Raw genomic sequence first — 25,034 nt, forward strand, 5'->3', positions numbered from 1 at the left:
GCCGTTTCCTGTGTGTCTGCTTGAGCTTGCATTCGTGAATTCTAGTCTTTCCCACGTAGCATGCCGGTTTCTCCAAAGGAAGACCGTGCTTCTTGGTTAATGCCGGCATCCCGGGCCTACTCGGTAACTGGTCACTGTGGCGTGGCCTGTAATAGGGAGGGGACGAGTGAGGCACTGCCCAATCAAGACACCAGCGCCAAGGGCGGTGGCTTTCTGGCGGTCTCTGTCAGGGTCCCGTGGCAACAGCACTATCATTTATGGAGCGTCTCTCGACTGTGGGATTTATGGGCAGTTTCTTGAACTTCCCTCACACCTCTCATATCCAGCAGTCATGTATATTCTCATACCGTAAAGAAAGAGGCACAAGGAGGTCAAGCGAATTGCCGATGGGTGTGCAGCCAATTGGGATAAAGCTCAGAATAACCGAGACCCCTGACATTTGGGGCTGCACTAAAGCCTCGGGGGCTGTGCTCCTTCTAAATGGCCCTGAAATCCCCTAATGGCCCTGTTAGGCCCTCACACTTGGAGGAGGCTTTCAGAAGCCACAGGATTTAGTCTTTCACACACCGGATAAAGCCTAAGGCTTCCAGATAAGCATGAGGCTTTTTGCAGCCATGAGAAGGCAGGCTCGGCCCTGCTGCAGGCGGCCTGGCTCCAGGGGCCGGGCACCGGGAAGGCTGTCCCCACCTGGCCCAGCACTCGGGGTGGCCACTCAGCAAGGGGTGAAGCTCTGGGAACCAACGGGCTAGCAGGGGAGGAGGGAGACGGAGAGAGAGCGCCGGAGTTAGCCAGAGCTGGCTGGTCAGGAAGCCCGAGGTGGAACCCCGGGACCCTACCCAGGCTGTGTTGGCCCCTGGGGACGCCCCGCAGGTGTGGTCCGGATGCTCTCAGGGCACAGGCTGCTGTTTTCTAGGACAGGCACCTGGGGGAGTCGCCTCCTGGGGCCAGAAGAAGCTTTAGCTGGGGAGACAGGAGGGAGGCCTCAGCTGGGCCCCTTCCCTCTCCCCTCTGGAGCCTCAGAAGCCAGAGATAGAAGCCTCTCCGAGATCCAGTCCAGCTCTCTGGAATTGCTGACATTCCACTGTCCCAGCTCTTTATGTCAGGACCGCTGCTGACAGCGTCGCACTGCCCAGCGATGGCCCATTGTAGGGATGAGGTTGCCACAAGCTGAACGCTGGCAGAAGGCGGGCGGCGGGTAAGACCCCTTGCACGGGCTTCTGCACCGCGTGCGGTTACATTTACTGGCTTGAAGCAGTTTCCCACAATACATAATGTACTATTCTACGAAGAATATGGATTATAAGATGGTATTTACTGGCAATACGCGTGTTTTGCCACGCTTAGTAAGAAGTCTTGAGCAACCAATACTGAAATTGTTGAAGCCATCCTCTGATTTTTTCCATATCCTTAGTGTTTCATGTAAACGGGTATTGGTTGTGCAAGAGAAAAATGTAAGCCTGAAATACGGATTGATTCGTATCAGAAAAAGTGACTAAGGTTTTCCTTAAAGCCTTTCTGCCTTTGAGTGTAACGCGAAGTATGGCTAACGGAGAAGTCCTTGGAGCCTTTCCACAAACCTATTTCCTCAGAGGGAGCTTCCCTCATTTTCACGTCCAGAACTCTCCCTGACTCTCCTGGTCTGTTTTCTTTGCCCAAATGTCAGAGAGGCTGGCACCCTTGGCCCACAAAGCAGGGGACACTGCTGGGCCTCGTGTGACCATCTGACCGATAAGCGGAGCCTTGGTCTTAACCTCGGAGCAGACCTGCCCCGCAGAGCACGTGGAAGGGCCACTTGCGATCCATCCTGGGAAGAGCTGTCCTGCCCGGAGGACTTTGCCTCACAGAGACTTGTCATCCTGCCCACACCCTTCTCCTGACAAATACCATGTGTGTTCCTTTTGCAGAACATGTGGATCGAGAGGACCATATACACAACAGCGTACAAATTACCTGGGATTCTAAGGTGGTTTGAAGTCAAATCTGTTTTCATGGTAAGGATACCCCCCAGAAGGGACCCCGTCCTATACCCTCTCTTCTGGGGTGCGGTACGCACGCCGCGACCCCAGGTCAGATGAGACTTAACGCACAACCAGCCCATGAGTTCCTCGGGGTATCAGCCCTCCCCGTCCACGAAGGTTGTAGCAGAAATGCTGGGTGATCACAACCAGGTCCGGCTTACAAGGAAACCGGAACGAAGATTTCCTTTCTCCTTCCGAAATATGTAAAGCCAGTCGTGGCTGCACTGTTTTGACAGCTCTCTCTGTTAACTACATGAAAAGTTTAAGACAAGTTCCAATTTACATACACGTTTTAAGGTCTTTCTTCCTGATGGTTTTATTGCCATTTACATGACAAACAACTTGATTAATAGTACTTGCTCATTTCAAATAAAAATAGCTCAAGAATATACCCCTCGCTGGCACTTTTTAAAGAAATAATGACTCACATCTCATTAGCTAAACTTTTTTGCCTTGCCTCAGTGGTGAGCTATGGGGCAGTCTCTTCTACCCCAGCCAGAGGCAGGCTGCAGATTCCTACTGAATCTATAGACGTATCAGGGAGTGGCATTTGCCTGCATAAAGAGATCTGATTGAAATGTGTCTGTTTTCCCGTGTGTCTAATGCCTTTTGTTTTCAGCCAGCAGGATCTTATCCAGAGGGGTGGTGCCTACCATTTAGTTTAGAAGGAGGCCCCCCTGGAAACTCCTGATTTGGTTCCTGAATGTGGCTGGAGCCTCTCTTCTCAGCCCTATTTCCCCTCGTGTCCTTCATCCATGCCAATCAGAGCTCTGGGCCACATCCGCACCCCCCCTTCCCAGGTGCCCCCTCCTCCTTCTCTGGAGCCCCGGGTCTCTCTGCCTGTCCCTGCCTTGGGCACTTCCATTTTCTGCTCTGGGAGCTTCCGCTCCGGGCCCCCCATAGCACCCAGGCAGGCCCTGATGGATGGAAGGCTCAGATTTGTGGCAGGTGGCAGAAATGCAAGCCTTTGCTGGCACCATTTAGAGCTGGTGACGTACGTGCATGAGAAGACAGAGTGGGGGACTTCGCATAAACAGGCACTAATCTTCCTAATGAGCCTCTGCCCAAAGCCCTCAGTAATCGGGGATTTCGTGAGCCAGCCAGATTTCCAGAGGAAGGCGCTTAACAGCTCGGAAGTGGAGAGGGGTGAGCCCCGACTTTCTGTAAAGATGTGGTTCCGCCACCGGCTCTGTTTGCCATTTTTAACAAACTAAGAGGCTGGAAGCTGAATAATCCCAGAGCGGCAGAACCGAGCTGCCGCTGCCGACACCTGCCTCCCCCCACCCCCCCCCCGCCCCCGGCTTGTGCATGCCTCCTGGGACGGGCCGTCATGGGATGCGTGTGGGGTGGCAGCTAGCCCTAGCTGTTGGACAAAAATAGGAAGCTGTTCCTTCTTGAGGCAAAGGGGATCCTCAGCAGGGAGTTAGCAGTGGGTCACAATGGAAAACCACCCTGCTGTGTTGACTTGGCAAAGCCGTGTGCCTGGGACGCTGCGTTCCAGGGTCTGACAAAGCCAGGGATGCGGCGACAATGGCGGTTGTGCGATACGTGCTGTTCAGGCTCGGGGACACCCGGGGGCAGCGGGCCCGCTGGCACGTGGCCAGCCACCTTTCTGTGTGTTACAGCCCGTCCATCAGCCCCCGGGCAGCACAGGGCCAGCAAAGCAGGTGGCTTCCCCCACGGTGATTCCGAGCATCCCTCTTGAATCTGGGACCGGCTGTGAGCAGACTTGTCCCTGCTCAAGTCCCCGCTCCCCCTGCTCCCCTCTGTCCAGCAAACACCCCCCCGCCCCCCCACCCCGGGAGCTGCAGCAGGAAGAAAGCAGGCTGTTCTGCTTTGCTCCTTGCTGCAGAGGCCCTGGGGTTCCCAGGCTCCGGTGGGGACCCATCCCGCCTCGTTGGGAAGGACCAAAATGATCGTGTGTTGAGATCACCCCTGGGTGTGGCTCTGTGGCCCAGCTGAGCATCTATCAGAGAGAGGCCTGGCGGGAAGGGATCGTGACTGTTTTAAACCCGGCCGTGTTTTCATGACACCTTAGCGCTGAGCTAGTGAGGCGTGCTCGGCTGGGCCTTGCAGGGAGCTGCAGGCCCCCAGAGAGCGGAGGGCGTTTGCGGGATGGACGGCGGTCCCCTGCCTCCTACACTAAAGGTCCCGCCGACCAGTGGCAGGTTTTCCTACAAAGGGCCATTGGAAGTGGTGATGTGCTCTCCCTGGGATGGTGAAGCCGTTCCCTCATAAGAGGGGATGGGATCCGATGTAGAGACCAGCATAGAGCCCTCCTCCGCCTCCCTGACCAAACAGGCACAGGGGGCTTACACAGTGCCTAGGCCTCCTGCCTCAGGGACACTGCCAGATTGCTCAAAATTTCTCAAAACCTTACCCATTTTTAAACAAGCAGATCACATGTGCAAACACACGCAGGCACACACGCATGTACACACACGCACCCACACACATATGCACACACACACATCAGAGCCAGACAGCCTCGTATGATCCCTTTGGGATTTGTGTGTGAGGGCCACGCCCTTGGAAATGCACAACGACACGATGCTAAAATACCCAGTTGCTGTTGTTTGGGTGATAAGGGACCCTTCCCAGCAAACCCCCCGGGAAGGAAGGTGCATGGGGGAATAGGAAGCCTGGCCCCAGTTGGAAATGCTCCTCACCAGAGGCCCCTGGTGCCGTGGACACAGCTGGCCTCAAGTCACGTCTTCCTTCTTCCCCGCAGGTGGAGATCAGCCCCCTGGAGAACGCCATCGAGACCATGCAGCTGACCAACGACAAGATGAACAGCATGGTTCAGCAGCACCTGCACGACCCCAGCCTCCCCATCAACCCCCTCTCCATGCTCCTCAACGGCATCGTGGACCCTGCCGTCATGGGAGGCTTTGCGAATTATGAAAAGGCACGTGACATGCCCGCAGTACGGCCCTGTCCTGGGACAGACTGTCTCCAGACTCTTATGTCCAAGCCCTGAAACTTCGCTGCTCTCACTGACCGATCTCAGCAGGGACTGCGCCAAGGCCAGGCCGGGAGCTCCCAGAGGCGCCCTATGCCGGCTGTAGAAGGTCCAGGCCCGACCCCAAGCGTGACTCCCCTGGACATTGTTCCTCCCAGGTTGGGTTGATGGAGCTCTACAGAGCTGCCCTCAGGTGGCTTTCAAGAGTTCTGGGATCATTAAAAGCCAAGAGATAGAGTTTTAGCCAAAGGCGAAAGAATTAGAACATCTGGGATAGGTGGGCATGGAAGGTAGGGGAAGAAGGACGACTGGTCTCCCTGGAAAATATCTCATTAGGAATGGGCAGAAGTCAAGGACACAGGGTGTGGTCCAGACCAGGAGTCTACATTTTTCTAAGTTCACTTATTTTGAGAGAGAGAGACAGACAGCACGAGCAGGAGAAGGGCAGATAGAGAGGGAGGGAGAATCACAAGCAGGGCCTTGGGAATCCCCCACGATCATGGCCTGAGCCAAAATCAAGAGTCGGCCATTTAATCGACTGAGGCCCCGAGACGGCCCTGCTCCCTGTTTTAGTACTCAGGCCTGGAACTTGGCCGTGGCCATTCATTCCTTAGTGTCTGGGGCTGTTTTCCCGACCTAACAATGGCAGAGTCGAGGCCCTTCCCAGAAGAGTGTGCTGAGCCCTTGTCCAGAAGGAGTAAGAGCTGAGACAAAAAGGGCACCTCCGGAGAGCCGGCTAACAGGAGTGACTGTCCTGGGCAAGGAGGGAGCACTCTGCCCTCAGCAGCCGTTAGGTGTAGGGCAGGCCCAGGGCAGGGGGCAGGGTGGGAGTCAGGGGCAGGCAAACGGCTGGGGAGCCACCACCCAGCGGGCTGAGCGATCCAGGTCAGCTGTGGCTTTGCTGGCTTCCGAGGACAGAGGTGCCACCCTATGTCGCCCCCTGGGCTGCCCGTTCACTCCACTTGTTGCGTTGGACCTAACCAGACATTTCGCGCCGAGCGCTGGGGAAGGTCCATTCCCTGTGAGAGGCGGGTCTGTTGTATACACGGCTCTGTCCCCAGGGTCAGGCGTAAAAACGTGGGTCGGGTGAGCGGCGTGCTGAGTGGCTCTCCTTGTCTCCACAGGCCTTCTTCACAGAGCGGTACCTGCAGGAACATCCAGAGGCCCATGAGAAGATTGAGAAGCTCAAAGACCTGATTGCATGGCAGGTAAATGTCTGATGGCCTCCCAGCTGGGCCGCAGCGGGGAGAAGAGCCGAGTCGAGACCCGCAGCCACCCAGGCCACCTCAGCACACATGCCAGCCAGTGTGGACGTCGGCCACAGTGCGCGCAGCCGTGTTTGTCCCCCGAGAACCACCCCCCCACCCCCACCCCCACCACTGCCGTGATTAACTCAACTCCTAGGCTGCAGTTGTGAATCTGAACACACAGAAAGTCCTCTCTTGCAAATGAGCCTGATCTGTCTCTGCTAGAAAATCTCTGTGTGGTGTTGACAGAACAGAGTATGAGAGGCCGCAGCCTGTCCCTGGAAAGGCGCTCTCGCCTGTGCTGCCTACGTGGGAGGCACAGGTGGGCCACTGCAGAGCATCCACCCGTCATGTTCTCCCTGGTGGGGGTCTGGGGGGGATCCTCCTTTGTGTTCTCCCTGCTGTAATTCTGCATGTTATTATTGTGCTTCTCTACTCCGGAGGCCTCTGAGTCTTTCCTTAGAGGGAACTGGTCTTAGAAGGACAGGTCCAGAGGGTGTCTTGTGTCCGGTGGGAAGTAACTTGTTCACTTCGTGAGCCTGGTGGGGGGGGGGGGGTACATCCAGACCGGTTCTCCCGGAGCTCTGTCTACACTTGCCGTGTACTGAGGACGGCTCACCTTCTCAGGCTCCGTTTTCTCATGTGGGCGGCGAGGAGGGTCCTGGCTGACCTAATCCCCACACAGCAGGCTGAGTAAAGGGGGCTGAGGGAGGGTGGAGGCCGGGGTCACTCTGCGCCTGGCCAGCAGCAGACCCCAGGCCACTTTGTTGGGCCGGGGGTCCCAGGCTGCCACTTGGGGCCCTGACACAGGTGAGGCTGTACCTCTGAGGAGACATCTGTGTGGTCACTTTGACCCTGGCCGTCCCAGAGCCTCACCTCAGTGGCTTCTTCATCAGCAGCACGCTAGCCAGTGTGACCTCTCAGGGTCGAGTGGGGCTGAGCTCTGGATTTGAGCCGACTTACAATATATGTATGTTTCCTTGTAATAAAATATACCTAACATATAGCATAACATCTTAACCAATTCAGAGTAGGTTCAGCAGCATTAAGGACATTCACATTGTTGTGCAACCATCCCTTCCCTCCATCTTGCCATCTTGCCAAAAATCTCTTCGCTAACCCTCCGTTCTCCCCTCCCTTGGAAACCACCCTTCTGTCTCCATGGATCTGATCATTCTAGGTACCTCTCGTAAGTAGAGTCCTGTGGTATTTGTCCTTCCGGTTGGACCGGTTGATTTCACTGAGCATGATGTCTTCAAGGTTCATCCAAGTGGTAGCCTGTGTCAGAAATTCCTTCTTTTTTGGGCTGAAGAACATTCCATTGGATGAATGGACCACATTTTGTTTGTCCATTCGTCTGTCAGCGGACACTTAGGTTACTTCCACTTTGGGTCGGTCGCGGATAATCTTGCTGTGAACATGGGTGCACAGGTATCTGGTTTTTTTTCCTTGCTTTTATTTCTTCTGTGTGCATATCCAGAGTTGGGATTTCTGGATCAAATGGTAATTCTGTTGTTAATCTTTTGAGGAACCGCATCCTCCATGTTTTTGTCAATAGTTGTCATTTTCTGGTTTCGTTTTGGTTTGGTATTTTACAACAAGCCATCCTAATGGATGTGACCTTGCCACAGATCTGTAGGCATCTATTTGCATCGGAATTACTTTGTGATAAGAAACCCTGGGAGCTGGGCCCAGGGCTCTTGTTGGCCAAGGATGGTTCTCTGCATGAAATGTAAGCCTCCTGTGGACAGCCTCCCTCTGTTTCTAAAAAGAGAGTGTAAAAGCCTGAACGATTCCATTTTAGAGGTTGTAGAAACCAAAGGCCACAAAATTCAAACTCCATTGAAGGCTATAAAATCATTGCCACCCAAAAACTAGTTTGGTCGGCAAAAGTTGTATTGATTTTTTTTTTTCTTGTAAGCTTTTACAGCAAATTGGATTTTAAGAGTTTCAAGTCCTACAGAGGAAAATAATTTGTTCCCCAGAGAGAACTTTATGTCATCACCCCTAATAACTATATTAAAGGATGAATTTTAAAGCGGCTCACAGGAAAGCTGGAAGAAGGAATCCATTTTCCAACAACTTCATTAAATCAAAGAGTGATGAAAAATACATATTCAACACATTACCTGTGACTTTGCTTTCATTTGCAAATGTTTGGAAACTCATACTTGGGTGTAATTGAGTCATACGGTCATTAAAAATAAGGAGTTTGGGGTTAACAGGATGCTGTCTTCCATTTTTGTTCGTTAGTATGTTGGGTTTGTTTTTTTTCTGGAAACTCGCATCAGGGCAGAGTGAGGTTTTCTCTTGGGAATCCCAAGGACTTGTTGGCAGAGTTTCCATCACTGATGTGCAATAAGCATATCTCCATGCCTAAAATCGTTTGTGAAGGCTGGGTGTTAAGCGCCAGGCAGCTCTCCATTTTGCTGTTGCCTTCCCCCAACCAGGATGGTCCTGATAGTCCTGACATGCTTCTCCCAGGTGGGAGCTAGTGACTGCCGTCTGTGGGCTTCTTCCAAGTTTACAGCTGATGCCAGGTCACAAGCGAGCCCCGGCCCCTTCCTCAAAGGCACGGCTCTGTCCTTCCCCAAGAAAGCCTTGTTAAGCATCCCTGCCACGTGTCCAAAGATGAATCCGTACAGACTTGTACTTAACCTCTATGTTTTGTACATATTTCTCATTTGGAATGCACAAAGATAAAAGACCAAACTCACTGGTCATCCCCAGCTGATGACAGGCGTGACTGTTGTCACCAGGGACGGTGCTCCTAGAGCCCTGAGCAGTGCTTCCAAATGTTCTGTGCTGCTAGCAGGCCATGAATTTGTTTAGGGGACACACAGGGACAAACTTCACATATAGCACTACTGTTTAGAAGGGTGTCTTTGGAGAGCAGGCTGCGTGCTCACCTTGAACGACTCAAGGAGTGACTTTGGGGATGTCCTCTCTCCTCTCTGGGCTCTGGAAAACTTTTAAGAAATGCAGATTCCTGAGATCTACTCCAGAGCAAACCAGGACTCCAGGAGTGGAGTTTAGGAGCCTGCTGGGAGACTCTGATGCTCATCCAGGTTGGAACCCACTCAGCTACGGGGTCTCCAGAGATCACTTCAGGCCTCATTCCATGGCTTGTGTTTGTATATTAAGCACCCAACGTGTTGGAGTGTTTGCATAAAGCATCTTCTTATGTGCAAGCTGCAGTTAAGCCCCAATCAGACACGGAACAGAGGCAGAATCCCATCCTAGAAGAAGGTTGTATCGAGGGCCTGGTGAAGTGATCAATTCTCATACCCCATAAATTTCACCTGTCAAAGTGAAGTTCACGCGGCTCATTAGGTACCAGGAACCTAGACCAAATGGACTTAACATCAGTCCAGCAAGTAGCTTCTTTGATGTCCAAGAAACTGGCCAATCAAGGCTCTTAAGCAAACCAACAAAAATTGCAGAAACTATTAGACCACATTTTGTATATTTGAAAAAGGTCCGTTCTACAGAAGAATGCTTGCGGTGTCTCCAGTGGCTGTGCTTGAACCTCAAGACAGCACCCCACGCTTGCTGTCGCACCCAGACGGATATGACACATTTACCATCCCACCAAAAGCTGTCCCCAGTCCGCCTTTGCTACTATGCCCCACGGCAGGACTCGGAAAGCAGAAAGATTAATGCGAGCATTTTCTACTGACGCACCTGAACACACCGTGGCGAGCTCTGGGGAAGCTGCCATCTGCAAGAGTAATTCATATGGAATATTAAATCATCGCATCCACTGTGAAGTCTCACCTGCACACTGTCCTTTTGGCGGTAACTGGTCAGAAAGGGATACCTAACGTGCACCTTGGGTGTAGACCCAACTGTTGGCAAAACCAGCTTTGTGCCCATGCAGCCCAAGGGCAGGCTGCGTGGGTTGCTGGATGGGTTGTACCGTAGGAGCACTCCTTCCGTCTTTCCCTGGAGACCACAAGAGGCAACCGCTGTGTGCTATAAATGGCAACCAAATACATTTCATGCATTGATTCATCTTGATAAGATTTCTTGAATTTGTTCGCATGAAATTCAATTGTGTGCTTATTATCGTTCTTACTAATAAATCTGCTCATTTAGGTTGGTGTTCTGTCATATTAGGAAAATCTGTTTTTAATCAGTATTTTGATTTAATTATAAGTTATTAAGAGGAAGCCTCTTAGCTTGATTGCATTGAAGAATGTCTAACTCCCAGTCCGAGCCTCCGGAGGGGAAGCAGAAGCTGGGGAAAGAAAGCCCTCCCTAGACCCCCACCCCTCAACACCAGTGATTCTGGGGGGGTCTCTGGGGCTGGGGAATGAAAATGTCTCCCTGCGACGCTTTTAAAGGTCAGCTACATCCCCGCACTTGGCAGTGAAGTGTTGGCATGGATATTTTGTGACAGCAATGTTGGCAGAGAAGTGATTATTTTTAGTTTTAAGGAAGAATAAATTCGGTTTTCCTCTCCAAATAAGAAGATCCTTCAGGACTATAGATCACATATAATTAGATTTTTACATTTTAGAATAGGGTTCTCAATCGCCTATAAAGGCTATCTTCTGGGCTAAAAAAATCTTTGCACCGTGACATGACCCTTTGCTAATAGGTCAAATTACGGCAAAACAAATTCAAAATGCAGTTCTCCCCAAATTCACGTGAAAAGCACAGATGAGTCTGTTCTGGGATTGGTCCACCGAAGGGAGTCAAGTCAGGCAAAGACACTGAGTGGCCATCGTGTGCTGAGCACACTGCACTAAATGTGTCCAATTTAAAACACAAAGGATTCTAATTTGAACATTTTGGTCTTTGGGGGTAATGTGCCTGCTGATGACTTTGATTCACGGTTTGATTTGGAAACAAAACAGTTGCATTTTGCACACAGTGCCACTTTCTGCCTGGTGTGTGCTCCTCTCTCGAGACCACTGACCAGGAAATAAGTAGGGTTGACTGCTGTGTTTTTCAGATTCCATTTTTGGCTGAAGGGATCAGGATTCATGGAGACAAAGTCACAGAAGCACTGAGGCCATTTCACGAGAGAATGGAAGCCTGTTTCAAACAGCTGAAAGAAAAAGTGGAAAAGCAATATGGCGTCCGAACCATGGTAAGCGGGTAGCCTTGCAGAATGGATGTCTTTGCGTCATATTGTCCTACGGTGACAGGCCATGGGCAGAGTGAGTAAGATGTACATTTGGCGCCTGCTTGGGATTTAAAAGACCTCGGCCCCTCGTAAGTCCATCTGCCAGGAAACCGGCAGACTCTTTTCAATGATTGGAAATGTCAGTGTGCGTAAGCGTTCATGCATTTGCTTGATCACCAAATACCCTGCTCACCTGCTGTGAACACGACCTCCCCTTAAAGTGGTGGGACAACAGAAAACCTCACAGAGGCCTCACCTACAGCTGTACATACCCACGGAGGGTTAAGCAACACATAGGGCAACAGCACTCTTGATGTCCGAAGGCGGAGGTGGAGCCTATACCCAGTCCAAAGTCGGAGTCTTTGAAGCGAGTTGCTGTGGGTTACTGAGATCTGAAATTGTTAGCAAGGACTTCACCTCTTAAAGGAGTGGGCATTGGTCTAGGCCAGGAAAGGTTAAGCTGGAGACAGGGAAGGAGGTGGGGAGAAAGGGCTCACTCACCCGGTAAAGGCTGGGCGGCCAGAACTCGAATGGCACGCCAGAGGCCAGTGTAGACATAGCCGTGCCTTGGGCAGAAGAGAACTCACAGGAGAAGCTGGAAAGGTGCCCAGCCTCCAAGAGCCTGGGACACGGATCTGGGGCCGGAGGCTTTGCTCTGGATGCGGGGGCACAATTGGGCTTTTGCTAAGAGTTTGTGGAAGGTTTCTGAGTGGGGGCTGGGATCAAGCTCATGATAAAAGATTGGCCTGTAATATGTAATGAGGCAAAATATCTGACAGGAGAAGCCCTGGTAATAGTGGCACAGTGTTTAAAGGCCACAGTGTAAGTGGCGGGCTTGAGATGCTGTCCGTCAGCCATGTCTTAGCAACACGGGGGCGAGGCCCAGCGCCACAATGTCGTGTGAGGTTGTATCCTCACGGCCTCTGGGAGCCTTGGTGGGTCCTCACCTTGACTGCTCGTGGACTCTGGAGACGTCGGGCACAGCAGATGACCCCAGGCCCCCTTTCCCAACGTTCAGAGGTAAGCAGCAACGGGACAAAAGAGGTGGCGAGGCTCGCAGTCTAGGATCCCAAGCCTGTGGCATGAAGGAGGGCAGGGCACACACGTCTTCCACTTTCCTGCCAACGAAAGGCTTCTCACATCGCACAGCACTGCCCGCCAGTCCCTGAAGAACCAGGCGTCCAATGCAGGGCCCATTCTGGATTCTCGTTTGGCCCGATTCCGTCTGTCTGCTGTTCCCTCCAGCTCTCTGTTGCTCTTTCTGTTGAACTCCCTTCTTTTCTTCACAGATTCATCTCACTTAGCAAACACTAATTTAGTGCGAACCATATGCCAGGGAGCTTTCCAAGTGTTTTGCAAATATGAACTTGCTTCATCCACTTAACACTATGAGGGAGGCACCGCGGCCATCCCCGTTTTACAAATGGGGAAATGGGGACACAAGGTCATACCCTGGCAGTGGTCACTCCGGCCGCCGATGGAGTTCGAACCCTGTCTATCTACCTCCAAGTCTGCGCTTTTAGGCGCTACTCTGTAATTGACACGGCAGAGCGTTTCTTTCTCTGGCTCGTGTGGTCGGAGGCAGGGAAGAGACCGAGAGGCCCCAGAAAGGAGCCGATCTGGCTACGACTACCCCGCATGCTCTCCCGCCCTGACCGCCCTCGCCTGCTGTGGCTGGGCATCAGTTCCCCGTGGCATCTTTGCCCTGCGCCCAGCAGGGTCTGAGCCTGACAAAGCCAAGAGAACACAGCCTCTGGGCTCTGGTCTGAAAACTCAGCCTGCGGGGATCTGGAACTGCCAGCCCAGCGGGAACTGCCACAGGTGCACAGGCTTGGGAACCAGGGTGCCCCCTGCCGGCTGCACCGGACGACCCTTCGCGCCCGTCCGAGCCCTGGAGCGCTGCGCGATCGCTCGGGGGCTGCGGCTCAGTACGGTCAGGTGGCAAGAATTTCAGAGGGCATCGTCGTCCCGTCTCTTCCAAAGTTTTACACCACTTTTAAGTCCTTCTAAGAAATACACACTTGTGAGATCTCCAGGTTTTCGTACTAAGTGAAAAGCTTCCTCTTTTATCACTCATATAATTTCTATTTCAAAATGACAGAAACCTGCCGGGCTCACCAAGCACCCTTCATACTCCTGTCTCTGCTGGGATTCATTTCTTCCACGCAGGCTTGCTGCTGGGCACAGGGGAGAGGGGAAGCAGGGGCAGGAGGTGGGGCTGTTGCGTGGGTGGTGGCGGGCGGGGGCAGGGGGCTGTCCCCCTACTCAGGGACAGGTTTCCCCTGTTCCGCCGCAGCCGTCCTCGGCTGGAGATTAGCGATTTCCATCCACCACATCCTGAGACGGCATCGTGCCCATCAAGCGGGCCACCTCTCTGTAGGGGGCTGCCAGGCCCCGACCCCAGCCCAGCTAGGGGCCAGACAGGCTTACTGGGAGGGCGATCCGGGAATCGAATGAAGGGTGCATTGTCTCCCCTTGGGTGCTTTGTTTCCCGGAGCTGCCTCCCTGAGTCCGTCCTGGGACCCCAGACACAGGATCTGCAGTCAGCCCTCCCTTGAGCAGAGAGACAGGCAGATGTCCTTGTCGTTCTCTGAGAAATGTGACAATAAAAAGCAGTCTGGTGTGAGTCTTTCCTGCCTTATCTGCTCTGAAAACTTGTGAGCATCTCAGAATACTTTGAAAAGCAATGTAGTATCATCCCATTAAAAAAAAAATGGATTTAAAAATAAAAACCCCATAGAAAAGACATAAACCATTTTGTCAATTTTTCGGATCCAGCCGAAGCCAAAGACAGAAACAGAAGACTTGGACGCTCTCTGACTTCTTAATCCACAGGCGGCTCCGCCAGGCCCCTGGGCTCACTCCACCCTGGCCTTCCCCTGGCCGGTGCTGGGGCTCGAAGGAGCCACCGCTCCCCGCACAAAAGCTCACAGCCCGGCTTCTCCGGATGCTTAGGGAGTGAGGGATGCAGACCCCGGGGTCCCCGAAGAAGGGACCACAAGTGCCTGCCGTATTCAGCCCCAGCCCCTGTGTCTGCTTCAAGGGCTCCTTAGCTTTTTGTCTGCCTTCAAGCTCGTGGAAAGGATTTCTGCGTTTCTCACACAATTCCTGTCCCTCTTCCTTGAAGCTGAGGAGCGAGGGAACCACACCTGGGTCCCCCCTTTCTCCACCCTTGTCTCCACCATCCCTTTACCCCCCACCTCCCCCCGAGACTGCTTGCCACCGACTCCTCCCCGGTCCCCCTGGCAGCCCCCGGCCGGACGTGCACACGGAAAGCACACAGACTTCCTCCCCCCACCCCCTCGGCTGACTCTCGCCCTCACCCCGCACCAGGGAGAGCCCACCAGGCATCCTCCAGGCCCCGCACCGCTTGTCCCCGGCTTCCCCTGTGCCTCACGTTCTCACTTTTGCTGTTCCCGGAGGCCCCTCCTGCCTCCGGCCTCCAGGATTTCTCCTCTCCGGGCCTTCCTCCCAATGGTCATCTTACCAGGATCCGTGGAACCCTGGGGTTCCTCAGAGGCTCCTTGGGAGGCTGAGATGATAGTTCAGCTTCTGCGGTTCTGTCTGCGGGAGTTCAGTGGGGTGTTTCACCAGGGAGAGAACTTGGCTTGCAAGGCTCACAAGAGTAGTCCTGGCTCCCAGCTTCCGTGGGAGACGCAGAGCTGACCGAGGGTCCTTCCGTCTGTCCCCCAGCACCGCCCTGCCCTGCAGCCTCTGAAGGGTGGGGTCACCTCCTAACAGCATGCACGAACTCTTCTCACTCGCCCTGCCCACCTCGCCACGCAGCCCTTCTGAGGGGCCAGCGTGTCACCCTCTGGATATTTCCCGAAAAGTAGGAAACGCACCTGCTTCTCACCCTACCCGGTGAAACACTTGTCGCCACCCCCCCCCGCCCCCCAGAATCCATGGGCAGCAGGCACCTGTGGTGGGTCAAGGGCAGGCACTTGGGCTCAGCTGGAAGACAATGCAAGACCGTGTCCGAGCCTTTGGGCAAGGCAGGGCCGGCCTCGGGTAAGAGAGCCAAACTGAGCTTTTGCTTCAGGCTGTGGTAATGACAACAGCAAGGACAATGGGAGCTGCCACCAGAGTGTGCCAGAGGCCTGTGGGCTTCACCTGGCCTCTCCAGGTGGGGTGATTATTCCCTGCGGCTCCTCTGGAGGAAGCCGAGCTGAGAGGGGCTCCATATTCCACGCGAGGTCCCACCATGGGCGCCAGAGCCAAAATTCTGGCCGCATTCTCACTGCGCCCTCCCCACCCCCACAGCCCTGATGCGGGGACACGGGGACGTCAGTTCACTTGGGGTGTCCTGGGGCTGGAGCTGCACCTGTCACAGCTGGGAGAAACTCTAAGTGCTTCAGATGCAAAAGGAAAAGTCTGGATTCTTCCATTTCTAGAGGCTCTGCTCAGTCAGGAAGGAGTGGTGAGGCAAGTGGCCCGGTGGGTCCTGTGGCCACACCCAGTGTGTGCCCTGCAAGGGTGGGACCCCGCAGTGACTTCTGTCCCTCCCTGGCCAGGGCCTGCCCCCATCACCCCCGTTCCCTTTACTTTCTGGCCATACTCGCACATCCGCCCAGGATTCAAGGTTGCGTCTTGAGGGACATCACCAGCCCTTTGTGGGATGGGATGTTCAGGGGTCTTCCGGCCCTTCCCAAGAGCTGGAGTGACGTCCTGGTGTCCTGGCTGGCATCTCCGCCCCCTGGTCCCTGACCGGCCCCTCCTGCACCTGCACACCTCACGCTCGCATTGCTTGCATTGCTACAAAGATCATTTCGCCAGAGAAACGAAAACCGTCGCGCCAGGAACGGGGCACCCGATGTCGGACAGGTCACACTTCTTCTCCGTGCGATGTCCGGCTGCATTTCCTGGAACTCTGCGTGTCCCTATGTCTAGTAGGTGATGGAATAGAGAGGCAGTGTCTCCCGAGCACGTTCGTCACGGGAGCCTGATGCAGCCGGTTCTCTGCCCTTCTGCTCCTCTCCTTCCCCGGGTCCGGAAGGGGCAGGTGGAAGCTGTTGCAGGGGAGAGGTGGGAAGGCAGCCCCTGCAGGGTTGGTGGGCGGGTGTTCAGGCTCCCACCTCCGAGCCGTCCACAGACGCTGCTGCTGTGGGAGAAATACCGAGGGACGGTGTGGGTTGTGTGAGGCAGAGGCTGCCCGTAGGTCCCATTCAGAGCATGAAGAAGGTCGGAGCACCTGGGTGGCTCGGTCGGTTAAGCGTCCCAACTCGTGATTTCCGCTCAGGTCATAATCTCACGGTTCGTGAGTTCAAGCTTCGTGTCGGACTGAGCCGACAGTGCAGAGCCTGCTTGGGATTCTCTCTCTGTCTCTCTCTGTCTCTCTGTCTCTCTCAAAATAAATAAACTAAGAAAACAAACATTACTGGAGATGTCAGAGAGAAGGGCAGTGGCCGAGTGGGCAGAGGATGGGGTGAAGGGTGGCAGATGGGTGGGGCGATCAGGGTGGGCCTAGAGCAGCAGACAGGACTCTTCCTTGAGAGGGTCAGGAACAGTGGGACACGGAGCAGTCCCGGCGCCCAGCCAAGAGCCAAGAGGATGAGCGCCACGTATCAGATCAGAAAGCCAGGGCGGCCGTCTAACTGTGTTTCAGAAAGGCTGAGACGTGCATCCTGTAGACTTTGAGTTACAAGGTTTCCTATAGGTAACATCTCCGCAATTTGGGCTAATTTGTAAGAAACAGTTTCCTTTCTAGTTTCTTCATAAAGGCCAATTAATGACAATGGACGTCTCCCCGAAGACATTTCACGGCGCCGTCGTCGGTGGGGAACCCAAGACCCACCGTCTGTGCAGGCAGATTCCAGCGGCGTTTGGCTTTGAGCCAGCGGTTGCTAAAATGTGGCCCACTGACCTGTTTGTAAATCAAGATTTATTGGAACACATCCGTGCCCACTCACTCCTGTACTGTCTGTGGCTGTTTGCCCGCGACGGTGGCAGAGCTGAGCACTGCAGACAGAGACCCTACGTCCCGCGAGCCTAAAACTCCTATTCCTTGGCCGTTCCCAGCAAGTTTACCAACTCCTGCATGAAACTGTCCCTCTGTGATTGTGAACCTTTTACAACCAGAGAGATAACACACAGATCAAGTAGGATTACATGTGCCAAACACCCGTTTAAGAAACAGGCCCACTTCTCAGGCGTGAAAGTAGTGTTGTTCAGTAGGTAAGCAGCAGTGGTCCCGTCTTCTACAGGTGATTGACTGAGGGCCAGCTTCGGTGGTGTGGGGCTGGGAGGTGGGGGGGGGGGTGGAAGCCACACGGAGAGGAGGTCCCCAAATCCTCAGGGTAAAGGGAGGAGCTTCTGCTGCATCTGGCCTTGGGGTGAAGGTCATTAGCGTTTTCTAGGTAATGAGGTATTGATGCGTGCTATGTATCAGTGACCCTTGTTTCGGCAGCAGAGGTCGTATTTCAGAAAGAAGAGGAAAACTCCATCCAGAGACCATTTTTCTCCAGAATGCATGTCTGTCTGGGCCCCTACGGGGCCAAGAGCAAGAGTGTGAGCAGTTCTGGCCTCAGCTTCCTCTAACCCGCTGTCCCAGCCGCTGCAGGGAACGAGCCCATCTTTAGTCAAGCAGCAGGAGAGTCTTACCTTATTCTAGAGAAATTCAGTCATTACACATCCGTGTATGCGGGTGACCTGCGTGGTTTGTCAACACGCAGAGATACGCAGAATTCACCTGATGGGCTTGCAATTCCTTTAACGACATTCTGGATGCTACTCTGTAAGCTTTCTGGTCCTTCTGTTCCACCCTGGCTTCCAAACAGGTGGATGCGTTGTGGTCTTGATAAAGAAACCTACGTTTAAAGTTCTTAAAAACAGGAAGGTTGTGATATTTTTCACATTATCAGGTAATGTTTCCAAAAAACCCTGAAATGTTCATCATTTTCATCTTTAACTCTGAATGGGAATACACACTGTTCATGGAAGTGTGGACAGTTTGGGTCTAGAATCCAGGCTGCTAAGATCACATGGTCCCAAGAGTCTGGCCATGCCAGGCCTGACATCTTTTGACACAGGAGCATTAAACAAGCCTCTCTCTCTCTGTCTCTCTCTCTCTCTCTCTCTCTCTCTCTCTCTCTCTCTAATTCTCCCTCTCCCTCTCTCTCTCAGCCCTCAAGTCTGGATGACAGAAGAGGCAGCCGTCCCCGGTCCATGGTCCGATCCTTCACGATGCCTTCTTCGTCCCGGCCTCTGTCGGTAGCTTCCGTGTCTTCCCTGTCCTCAGACAGCACCCCTTCCAGACCAGGCTCCGATGGGTGAGTCGGGCTCAGCAGCAGGGAGGGGGCTTGGAGGGTCTTGGGAGGAGCTACCAGCACCCTGGGTTTGTTTATCACAGATGGGGATGTTTTTTAAATCAAAACTGTCTTTGAAGCTGAAACCCACCCCCACCCCCCAAGACATTTCAACTGTAGTGCCCAATATGGCTTTCAGGGTCTTGTGAGTTTTTGAGAAAAAAACAATTCTTTGGGACAGGTTTCCATCATCTTTGAAAACCTCCAGCGAGGGTTCGTTCAGTTCTGGAGATTCTGGAAGGAGGGCAGTACTTTCCTTGCTGGCTGTGTGCTTGTGCTTTTTGTCTCCTGCTCACTCCTGTGGTGTCAACGCCAGTGCAGGACTGTCACACACAGTCAGCTTACTTGAGGACTTGGTAGGGCCACCTTCTTTCTACAAGACTTCTCTGGAGACCTCATTCTTGCCACTGAGCGCCCAACAGCACCAAGTGACTAAAAGGGAGACAAGAACATAATAGGCTAGTTAATACTGGTTGAGCTCTCACTGTGTTTCTTGCATTAACTTTGAGTGTTAAAAAATATCAATAACTTTTGGGGCGCCTGGGTGGCTCAGTCGGTTAAGCGTCTGACTTTGGCTCAGGTTACGAACTCACGGTGTGTGGATTTGAGCCCCGTGTTGGGCTCTGTGCTGACAGCTCGGAGCCTGGAGCCTGCTTGGGATTCTGTGTGTGTGTGTGTGTGTGTGTGTGTGTGTGTGTGTCTCTCTCAAAAATAAATAAAACTCAAAAGAAAATTTTTTTAATATCAATAATTTTTCTGTGTTTTTGAGTAGCAAACATGTAAAGTTGGTTCTTATTAAATAGAAAGAAGCAATGTCTCATGCAATTTAAACATCGGAGAACAACTGCTAATTATTTTACGGTTGGCTTTGTACAGTTGTGTGTCTGCAACCCCATTTGGTTTTCCATCCATCACCTTCCCAAACCCCCCCAGGCTCCTGGCCCCCGCCTCACGCAGACACACACTCCCCGAGCACCCCAAGGGACAGCTCAAATCCAAGTGCCCTTTGTTGCCCGTGACCCGTGTGCCCAATGGAAGACCGAAGACTAAACCCACAGTTTTTTCCTTACCGGTAATTTTTATCAGTGTCTGCTGATAAAAGGCCAAATCCATATGGAAATTCTCAATTTAGAGGTGTTTAAAGCAGGTGTTCTTGTCACTTAGAGAAAGATTGCTAAAGAAATTGAATTCAGCTTTCCCCAAGCAAATCCCCAAGCCAGTTATGAAAAGGTCTTTACATTTCCAGGAACGTGGGGCTGCGGGCGGAAATGGATCTGGAGGTTTCAGACAGAGGCGTGGCGTATCACACGCGTGACTACACACCCCCTCCCAGGAGGCATTTTTTAACCTTGAATTAGAAGGCATCTCTATTAGAGTCCAGATTTTTGTTCATTCTAGGGTTACCACCCTTCTCTCTGTAATTAATGTGGAGAAAATGAGGCTTTGGTCCCACATGGCACAGGTTACCTGCAGAATAAACTTCATCTGGTCAGCAGGTTCTCAGACTGTGAAAAAAAAAATTTTTTTAATGTTTTGGGTTTTTTTTGGTTTTTGGTTTTTTGTGGGTTTTTTTGAGACAGAGAGAGACAGAGCATGAGCAGGGGAGGGGCAGAGAGAGAGAGGGAGACACAGAATCCGAAGCGGGCTCCAGGCTCTGAGCCGTCAGCACGGAGCCCGACGCGGGGCTCGAACCCACGAACCGCGAGATCATGACCTGAGCCAAAGTCAGACACTTAACCGACTGAGCCATCCAGGTGCCCCACATAGTGTGTGAAAAATTTTAAATGTAACCTGTCTTTCTCTAGGTTCTCCTAGATGTATACGGGTTCTTCCCCCTGAGCTGAAAGATATCCATTGGTCTTTTTATTTTGTTTTGTTTTCTTCCCTACATTAATTGTCTCAAGTTATGCAAAACCTAGAATAAAATCATGAGGATTATTTTGTTTTTCTTGACTATATTCCCTGTGGTGTATTTTTCTTTCCTGTGCCTTATTTATTTTATAACTAGAATTTTACAGAGTTTTTAAGACATTTTCATGCCTTCTTTCATGTTGGCTCTCCGTCCGAACTCCTTCCTGCTGCAGAGAATGGAACTCCGACCTTAGAACTAGACCTGTTTCTTCTCTCTCCCGGTATGACTTACTAGGACAGAAACAGGGTGGACCCCTCCCACCCCTCAGTCTTGTGCTAAAATAGCAAACCACAATTGCACATGGATGTGTGTGCACGGAAGCTAGTCCAAGATCCATGTACTCAGTAGACTCACCTCTAACGAATGTGCATTTATACCAACCCGTTGGTGTTGTAGGCACAAGGGTGGTGGTGTCTTCTTTGTATCTTGAGACTGGGGACATCCAGCCCGCAGCAGTCAGGGGATGTCGAGACTCCCCAGGAGGTGACAAAGCCAAAACCCTGGGTCTTCTAGCTCAGCGGTCAGCTGAGAAACTAAGGGCTTCTCCTCCATGTCCCTATGAGCTGAAATCGGCTTGCTTCCCACTGACTCATCCAAAAGACTTTCAAATTGAAGCACCAGCATATCTGTAATCTTGAGCTGGCCGTAGGAACTCGGTCAGAATCAAGATACCAGAAATTTCTTTGCAGTAGAATCTGTCTATTTCTCCCCATTGCATTTATGAGTGTTTCAGTACGAATCTCTACAAGGTCAGGGCTCCCCTCCTGAAACACACCCCAAGTACCATCTTCCCCATCTACAGTAACGTCTTACTGTCTCCCCGACTCGTCCGCTCAGACTTCACATCTCCCCCGTCCTCGGATGAGTGTGCTCTCTTTTTCCAGTTTGTTCTTTTCGGATGGCAAACACAGGCTCTCTCTGGTGCAGCTGGTTAATACGTATCTTAAGTCCCCCTTGGCCTCTCTTTTTAAATCATTCCTTTCCTGTAAGGTGTGCCAGTTCCCGGTCGGTCAGCACGGAGACTCCTTGTGAACGGGTTGACATTTATCTGCAGGGTGAGAGGCAATTGTCCTCCTATTAAGCCATGAGTGATTTACAGAACCGTGTCCTTTAGGTTTTCCCTGGAGCCTCTCCTGCCAAAGAAAATGCACTCCAGGTCCCAGGACAAGCTGGACAAGGACGACCCAGATAAGGAGAAGAAGGACAAGAAGAAGGAAAAAAGGAATAGCAAACATCAAGAGCTATTTGATAAAGAATTTAAACCCACCGACGTCTCCCTGCAGCAGTCTGAGGCTGTGATCCTTTCCGAGACGGTAATTTCTCAGGAACGGGGAACTTTCCCCGCTCTGCCTTAGCTTCTGGGACCTCCCTTTGCTCCGCATTTAGCCGATGGAGCTGTCCGTTGGATTTCATTGAATTTTCTATTAAACAGTCCCCTGAAAATCTGGGGTCTACCCTCGACCCTCTCCTTGTACGACCCCGTGCTGTAGGGCATCCAGAGGCTCAGATCGGAGGTCTCTTCTCCCGGGGGGGTGCCCGGGTCGGCAGCCGGTGGTGCTGGGCTCCGTGCAGCAGTGTGGTCCTTGCATCCAATATGCATCCTGACGTCTCAGAAGACGCAGGAATGCTTTTTTCGTCTGAGAACGATGCTCCCTGTCGGCTAACGCCTTCCCCTTGCCCCTTCCTGACCAGAAGCCTCTAAGCCCCAGGTACTGCCCCGAGTTATGAGCTGCTCAGCCAGAGTGCCAAAGCCCCTCCTGCCGGGTTCTGCACACAGCCCGGGGTCCCGTGTTGGTCTCCCTGCCGTGTCTGCCCCACATTTACATCGTTGGCACATTTCAGAAGGACTCCGCAATTTAACTGGACACGTGCTGGTTAGTTGACGTTAGAAACGGATCCCAGGGAACCCTGGTCACTGCACGGTTCCTGGGCAGTGTGAAGGCAGTGGACATGTTCCGGGGCACGTCCTAGTTCCGGGGCCGGGCCTGGGGGCTGCTGCTCACGGGACCGCCCAGCCGTGTGGGAGGCCTGAGGGCAAAGATGGGGCACCGGCAGCTTCTGGGGTGAACTTTATTCAGAACGTGCTTTGGGGGGGTGCCCGGAGGGCTCAGTCGGTTAGGCGTCCAACTCTTGATTTCAGCTCAGGTCATGATCTCAGTTTGTGAGTTCAAACCCCACATTGGGCTCTGCGCTGACAGCCTGCTTGGGATTCCTTCCCGTCTCTGCCCCCTCCTGCTCTCAGAAAATAAATGAAAAAACGAAAAAAAATTTTTTTTGAAAAAAAGAAAAAAAGAAAGTGCTATTTGTAGACTGAAAGCAAAGAAGAGGCTCTCATAGGCTGTCAGCTTCAAAGGTTACGTCAGGCCTAGGGCCGCCTCCCCCTGGAGACGATGGGCACTTACCTGGACGGCGGCCAGGAATGTGCCTGCCCCGGGCAGGAGCCCCTCACCTGTCCTGGCTGTGATTGAAGGGTCGCCTGGCAAAAGGGCTCACAGGGAACCACCTTTTAATACGACATATTTCATGGCTTGTTTATATCTTAAACCCAGAGAGTACATTTCACCCAGATTGCGAGCCACTCAGAGCAGCGGTCACATGTTGCTTGGCTGTCTAGAGGGAGAAGGCAGATTCAAGAGCCACGGCGTGGCCTTCAAGAAGGTGAATGCCTTTCTGAAGCCTTCAGACACAGCTCTGACTGCAGCATAAGCATGGCCAGGGCTCTCAGAGCCTAGGAGGGGGACAGGCCAGAGGCTAGTATTGCTTCCCAGGTGCTGGGCCTACAGCAGCGGGACGGAGAGGTCTCTGATGAGCCACCCCACGCTCTCTGTCCGCCACCCGAGAGAGTTGGGGTGCCCGCGACCTTGCTGGCACTAGCCGAGGCCACCTTCTCTTGAGCCCAGGATAGAGATCTCAAGTCTCAAAACATCAGAACTGGGTGGGGGAATTAGCAGAAACATAAGCTAATCAGCTAGTGCCAGACGCTCTATGTGGCCGTTCATATATTTGTGCATATTTAGGCTCCATTTTCAGCCGTTAAAACCAAGCCTGAGAGACGTTGCACCACGTAGCAGAACTGCTCACAGCGAAGTTGCTTGAGAAGTGGTCGAAGGTCTTGCCAGGCGCTTCACATCCCATACGGGTTCTGTCCCTCCCGGCCGAGGCCCTGTTTGCTTTCAGGGACACTGGCAAAGACCGTCTGGGTTCAGCCAAAGTGGGCCTCCCCACAGCTGGCCTGCAGTGGCCTCAGCAAACCCACAGGAACGCACCGGGGTCAGAGCACAGAACCTTGACCCCCGTCAGCTTCTGACGCCTCCCAGAATGACCACAGCTGCTGCAGCTCCAGGGACAGGAGTCCTGGCCTCTCGCTGGGAGCAGACTTACTGTTCTTGGTCCAGCCCAGCTGCCTGTCTCTCCACAAAGGGGCCTCCTCCTCTGGGTGACAGGTGTCAGCAAGGTCTGTGAGTGCACGCGGGCACCCGCAGTTTCCTGTGCCAGCCTCCTCGTGCCTGCACCAGCCGAGTGCCACAGGGCAGAGCAGGTGGACAGGTCGGAGGCAGGTTTACTGGAGCGGAAGCGGCACCGGGGGGCAACACAGTGTTCCCTGCACCTGCTGGGACAGCCTTGACTTTTGCACGGCACCTTGCCTCCTAAGCATCTGCAGAGGCTTCCTCTGGTCACTCTATGGGGCTGCGTTCGGCTTGCTACTTGATTTTGCATCATCCACAATCTCCTGACCCTCAGCTGAGACTCAGAGCCTAGGGCGGGAGGGACGATCTTCCAGGTGTGATTTGCTTCACACTAGGAAAGCGTCCTTCTGTTTTCTGAGTCATCAGAACGTGCCTCATGGGACAAGACAGTCGCCAGTCCACATGCACGCTTACCCTGTTCCAGGCCTCCCTCCCCCCGCAGCAGTATTCGTCATATCTTAGCTTCTAGAGGCATCGCCCTGATCTCTGCCTCCATGTTCCCCTGGTGTTCTTCCAATGTACGTATATCTATGTCCAAATGCCCCCTTTTTATAAGGACACCAGTCACATTGTGTTAGGGCCCTACCCTAGTGACTTCATCTGCAAAGGACCCTATTTCCAGGTGCGGTTACAGTCACAGGTACTGAGGGTTAGGGCTTCGACCAGTGAGTCCTGGGGGACCCAACTCAGCCATGGCAGACCCTAACTGTGCTCTTTCCTCCAACGTAGATAAGTCCCCTGCGGCCCCAGCGACCGAAGAGCCAGGTGATCAACGTCACCGGAAGTGAAAGACGTTTCTCGGTGTCCCCGTCACCACCATCCTCCCAGCCGACACCCCCTCCGGTCACGCCAAGGGCCAAGCTCAGCTTCAGTTTGCAGTCAAGTGAGTGGAACATTCTCCGCGTTGGGATTTGTGGCCTTGCTCTGTGGCTCCCTCTTTGACCAGAGGCTCTAATGGTAGGCTCGCCTCCTCCCCATGTAGTGAGTCTC

At 53.1% G+C, this 25,034-nt stretch overlaps 1 protein-coding gene across 3 annotated transcripts in view; it reads left to right on the forward strand.

The window, feature by feature from the left end:
- DOCK1 (dedicator of cytokinesis 1) overlaps positions 1 to 25,034 on the forward strand; it is a 529,364-nt gene that overhangs the window by 496,028 nt on the left and 8,302 nt on the right. For all 3 annotated transcript variants that reach the window (XM_011287620.4, XM_019813984.3, XM_011287621.4), the window contains 7 exons: positions 1,905 to 1,991; positions 4,750 to 4,926; positions 6,105 to 6,188; positions 11,188 to 11,325; positions 18,484 to 18,629; positions 21,692 to 21,890; positions 24,774 to 24,927. In XM_011287620.4, coding sequence (XP_011285922.2) covers positions 1,905 to 1,991; positions 4,750 to 4,926; positions 6,105 to 6,188; positions 11,188 to 11,325; positions 18,484 to 18,629; positions 21,692 to 21,890; positions 24,774 to 24,927 — 985 coding nt within the window. The remainder of the gene's footprint in view (positions 1 to 1,904; positions 1,992 to 4,749; positions 4,927 to 6,104; positions 6,189 to 11,187; positions 11,326 to 18,483; positions 18,630 to 21,691; positions 21,891 to 24,773; positions 24,928 to 25,034) is intronic.

This window comes from Felis catus, chromosome D2, assembly GCF_018350175.1.
Source record: "Felis catus isolate Fca126 chromosome D2, F.catus_Fca126_mat1.0, whole genome shotgun sequence".
Classification (NCBI taxonomy): Eukaryota; Metazoa; Chordata; class Mammalia; order Carnivora; family Felidae; genus Felis; species Felis catus.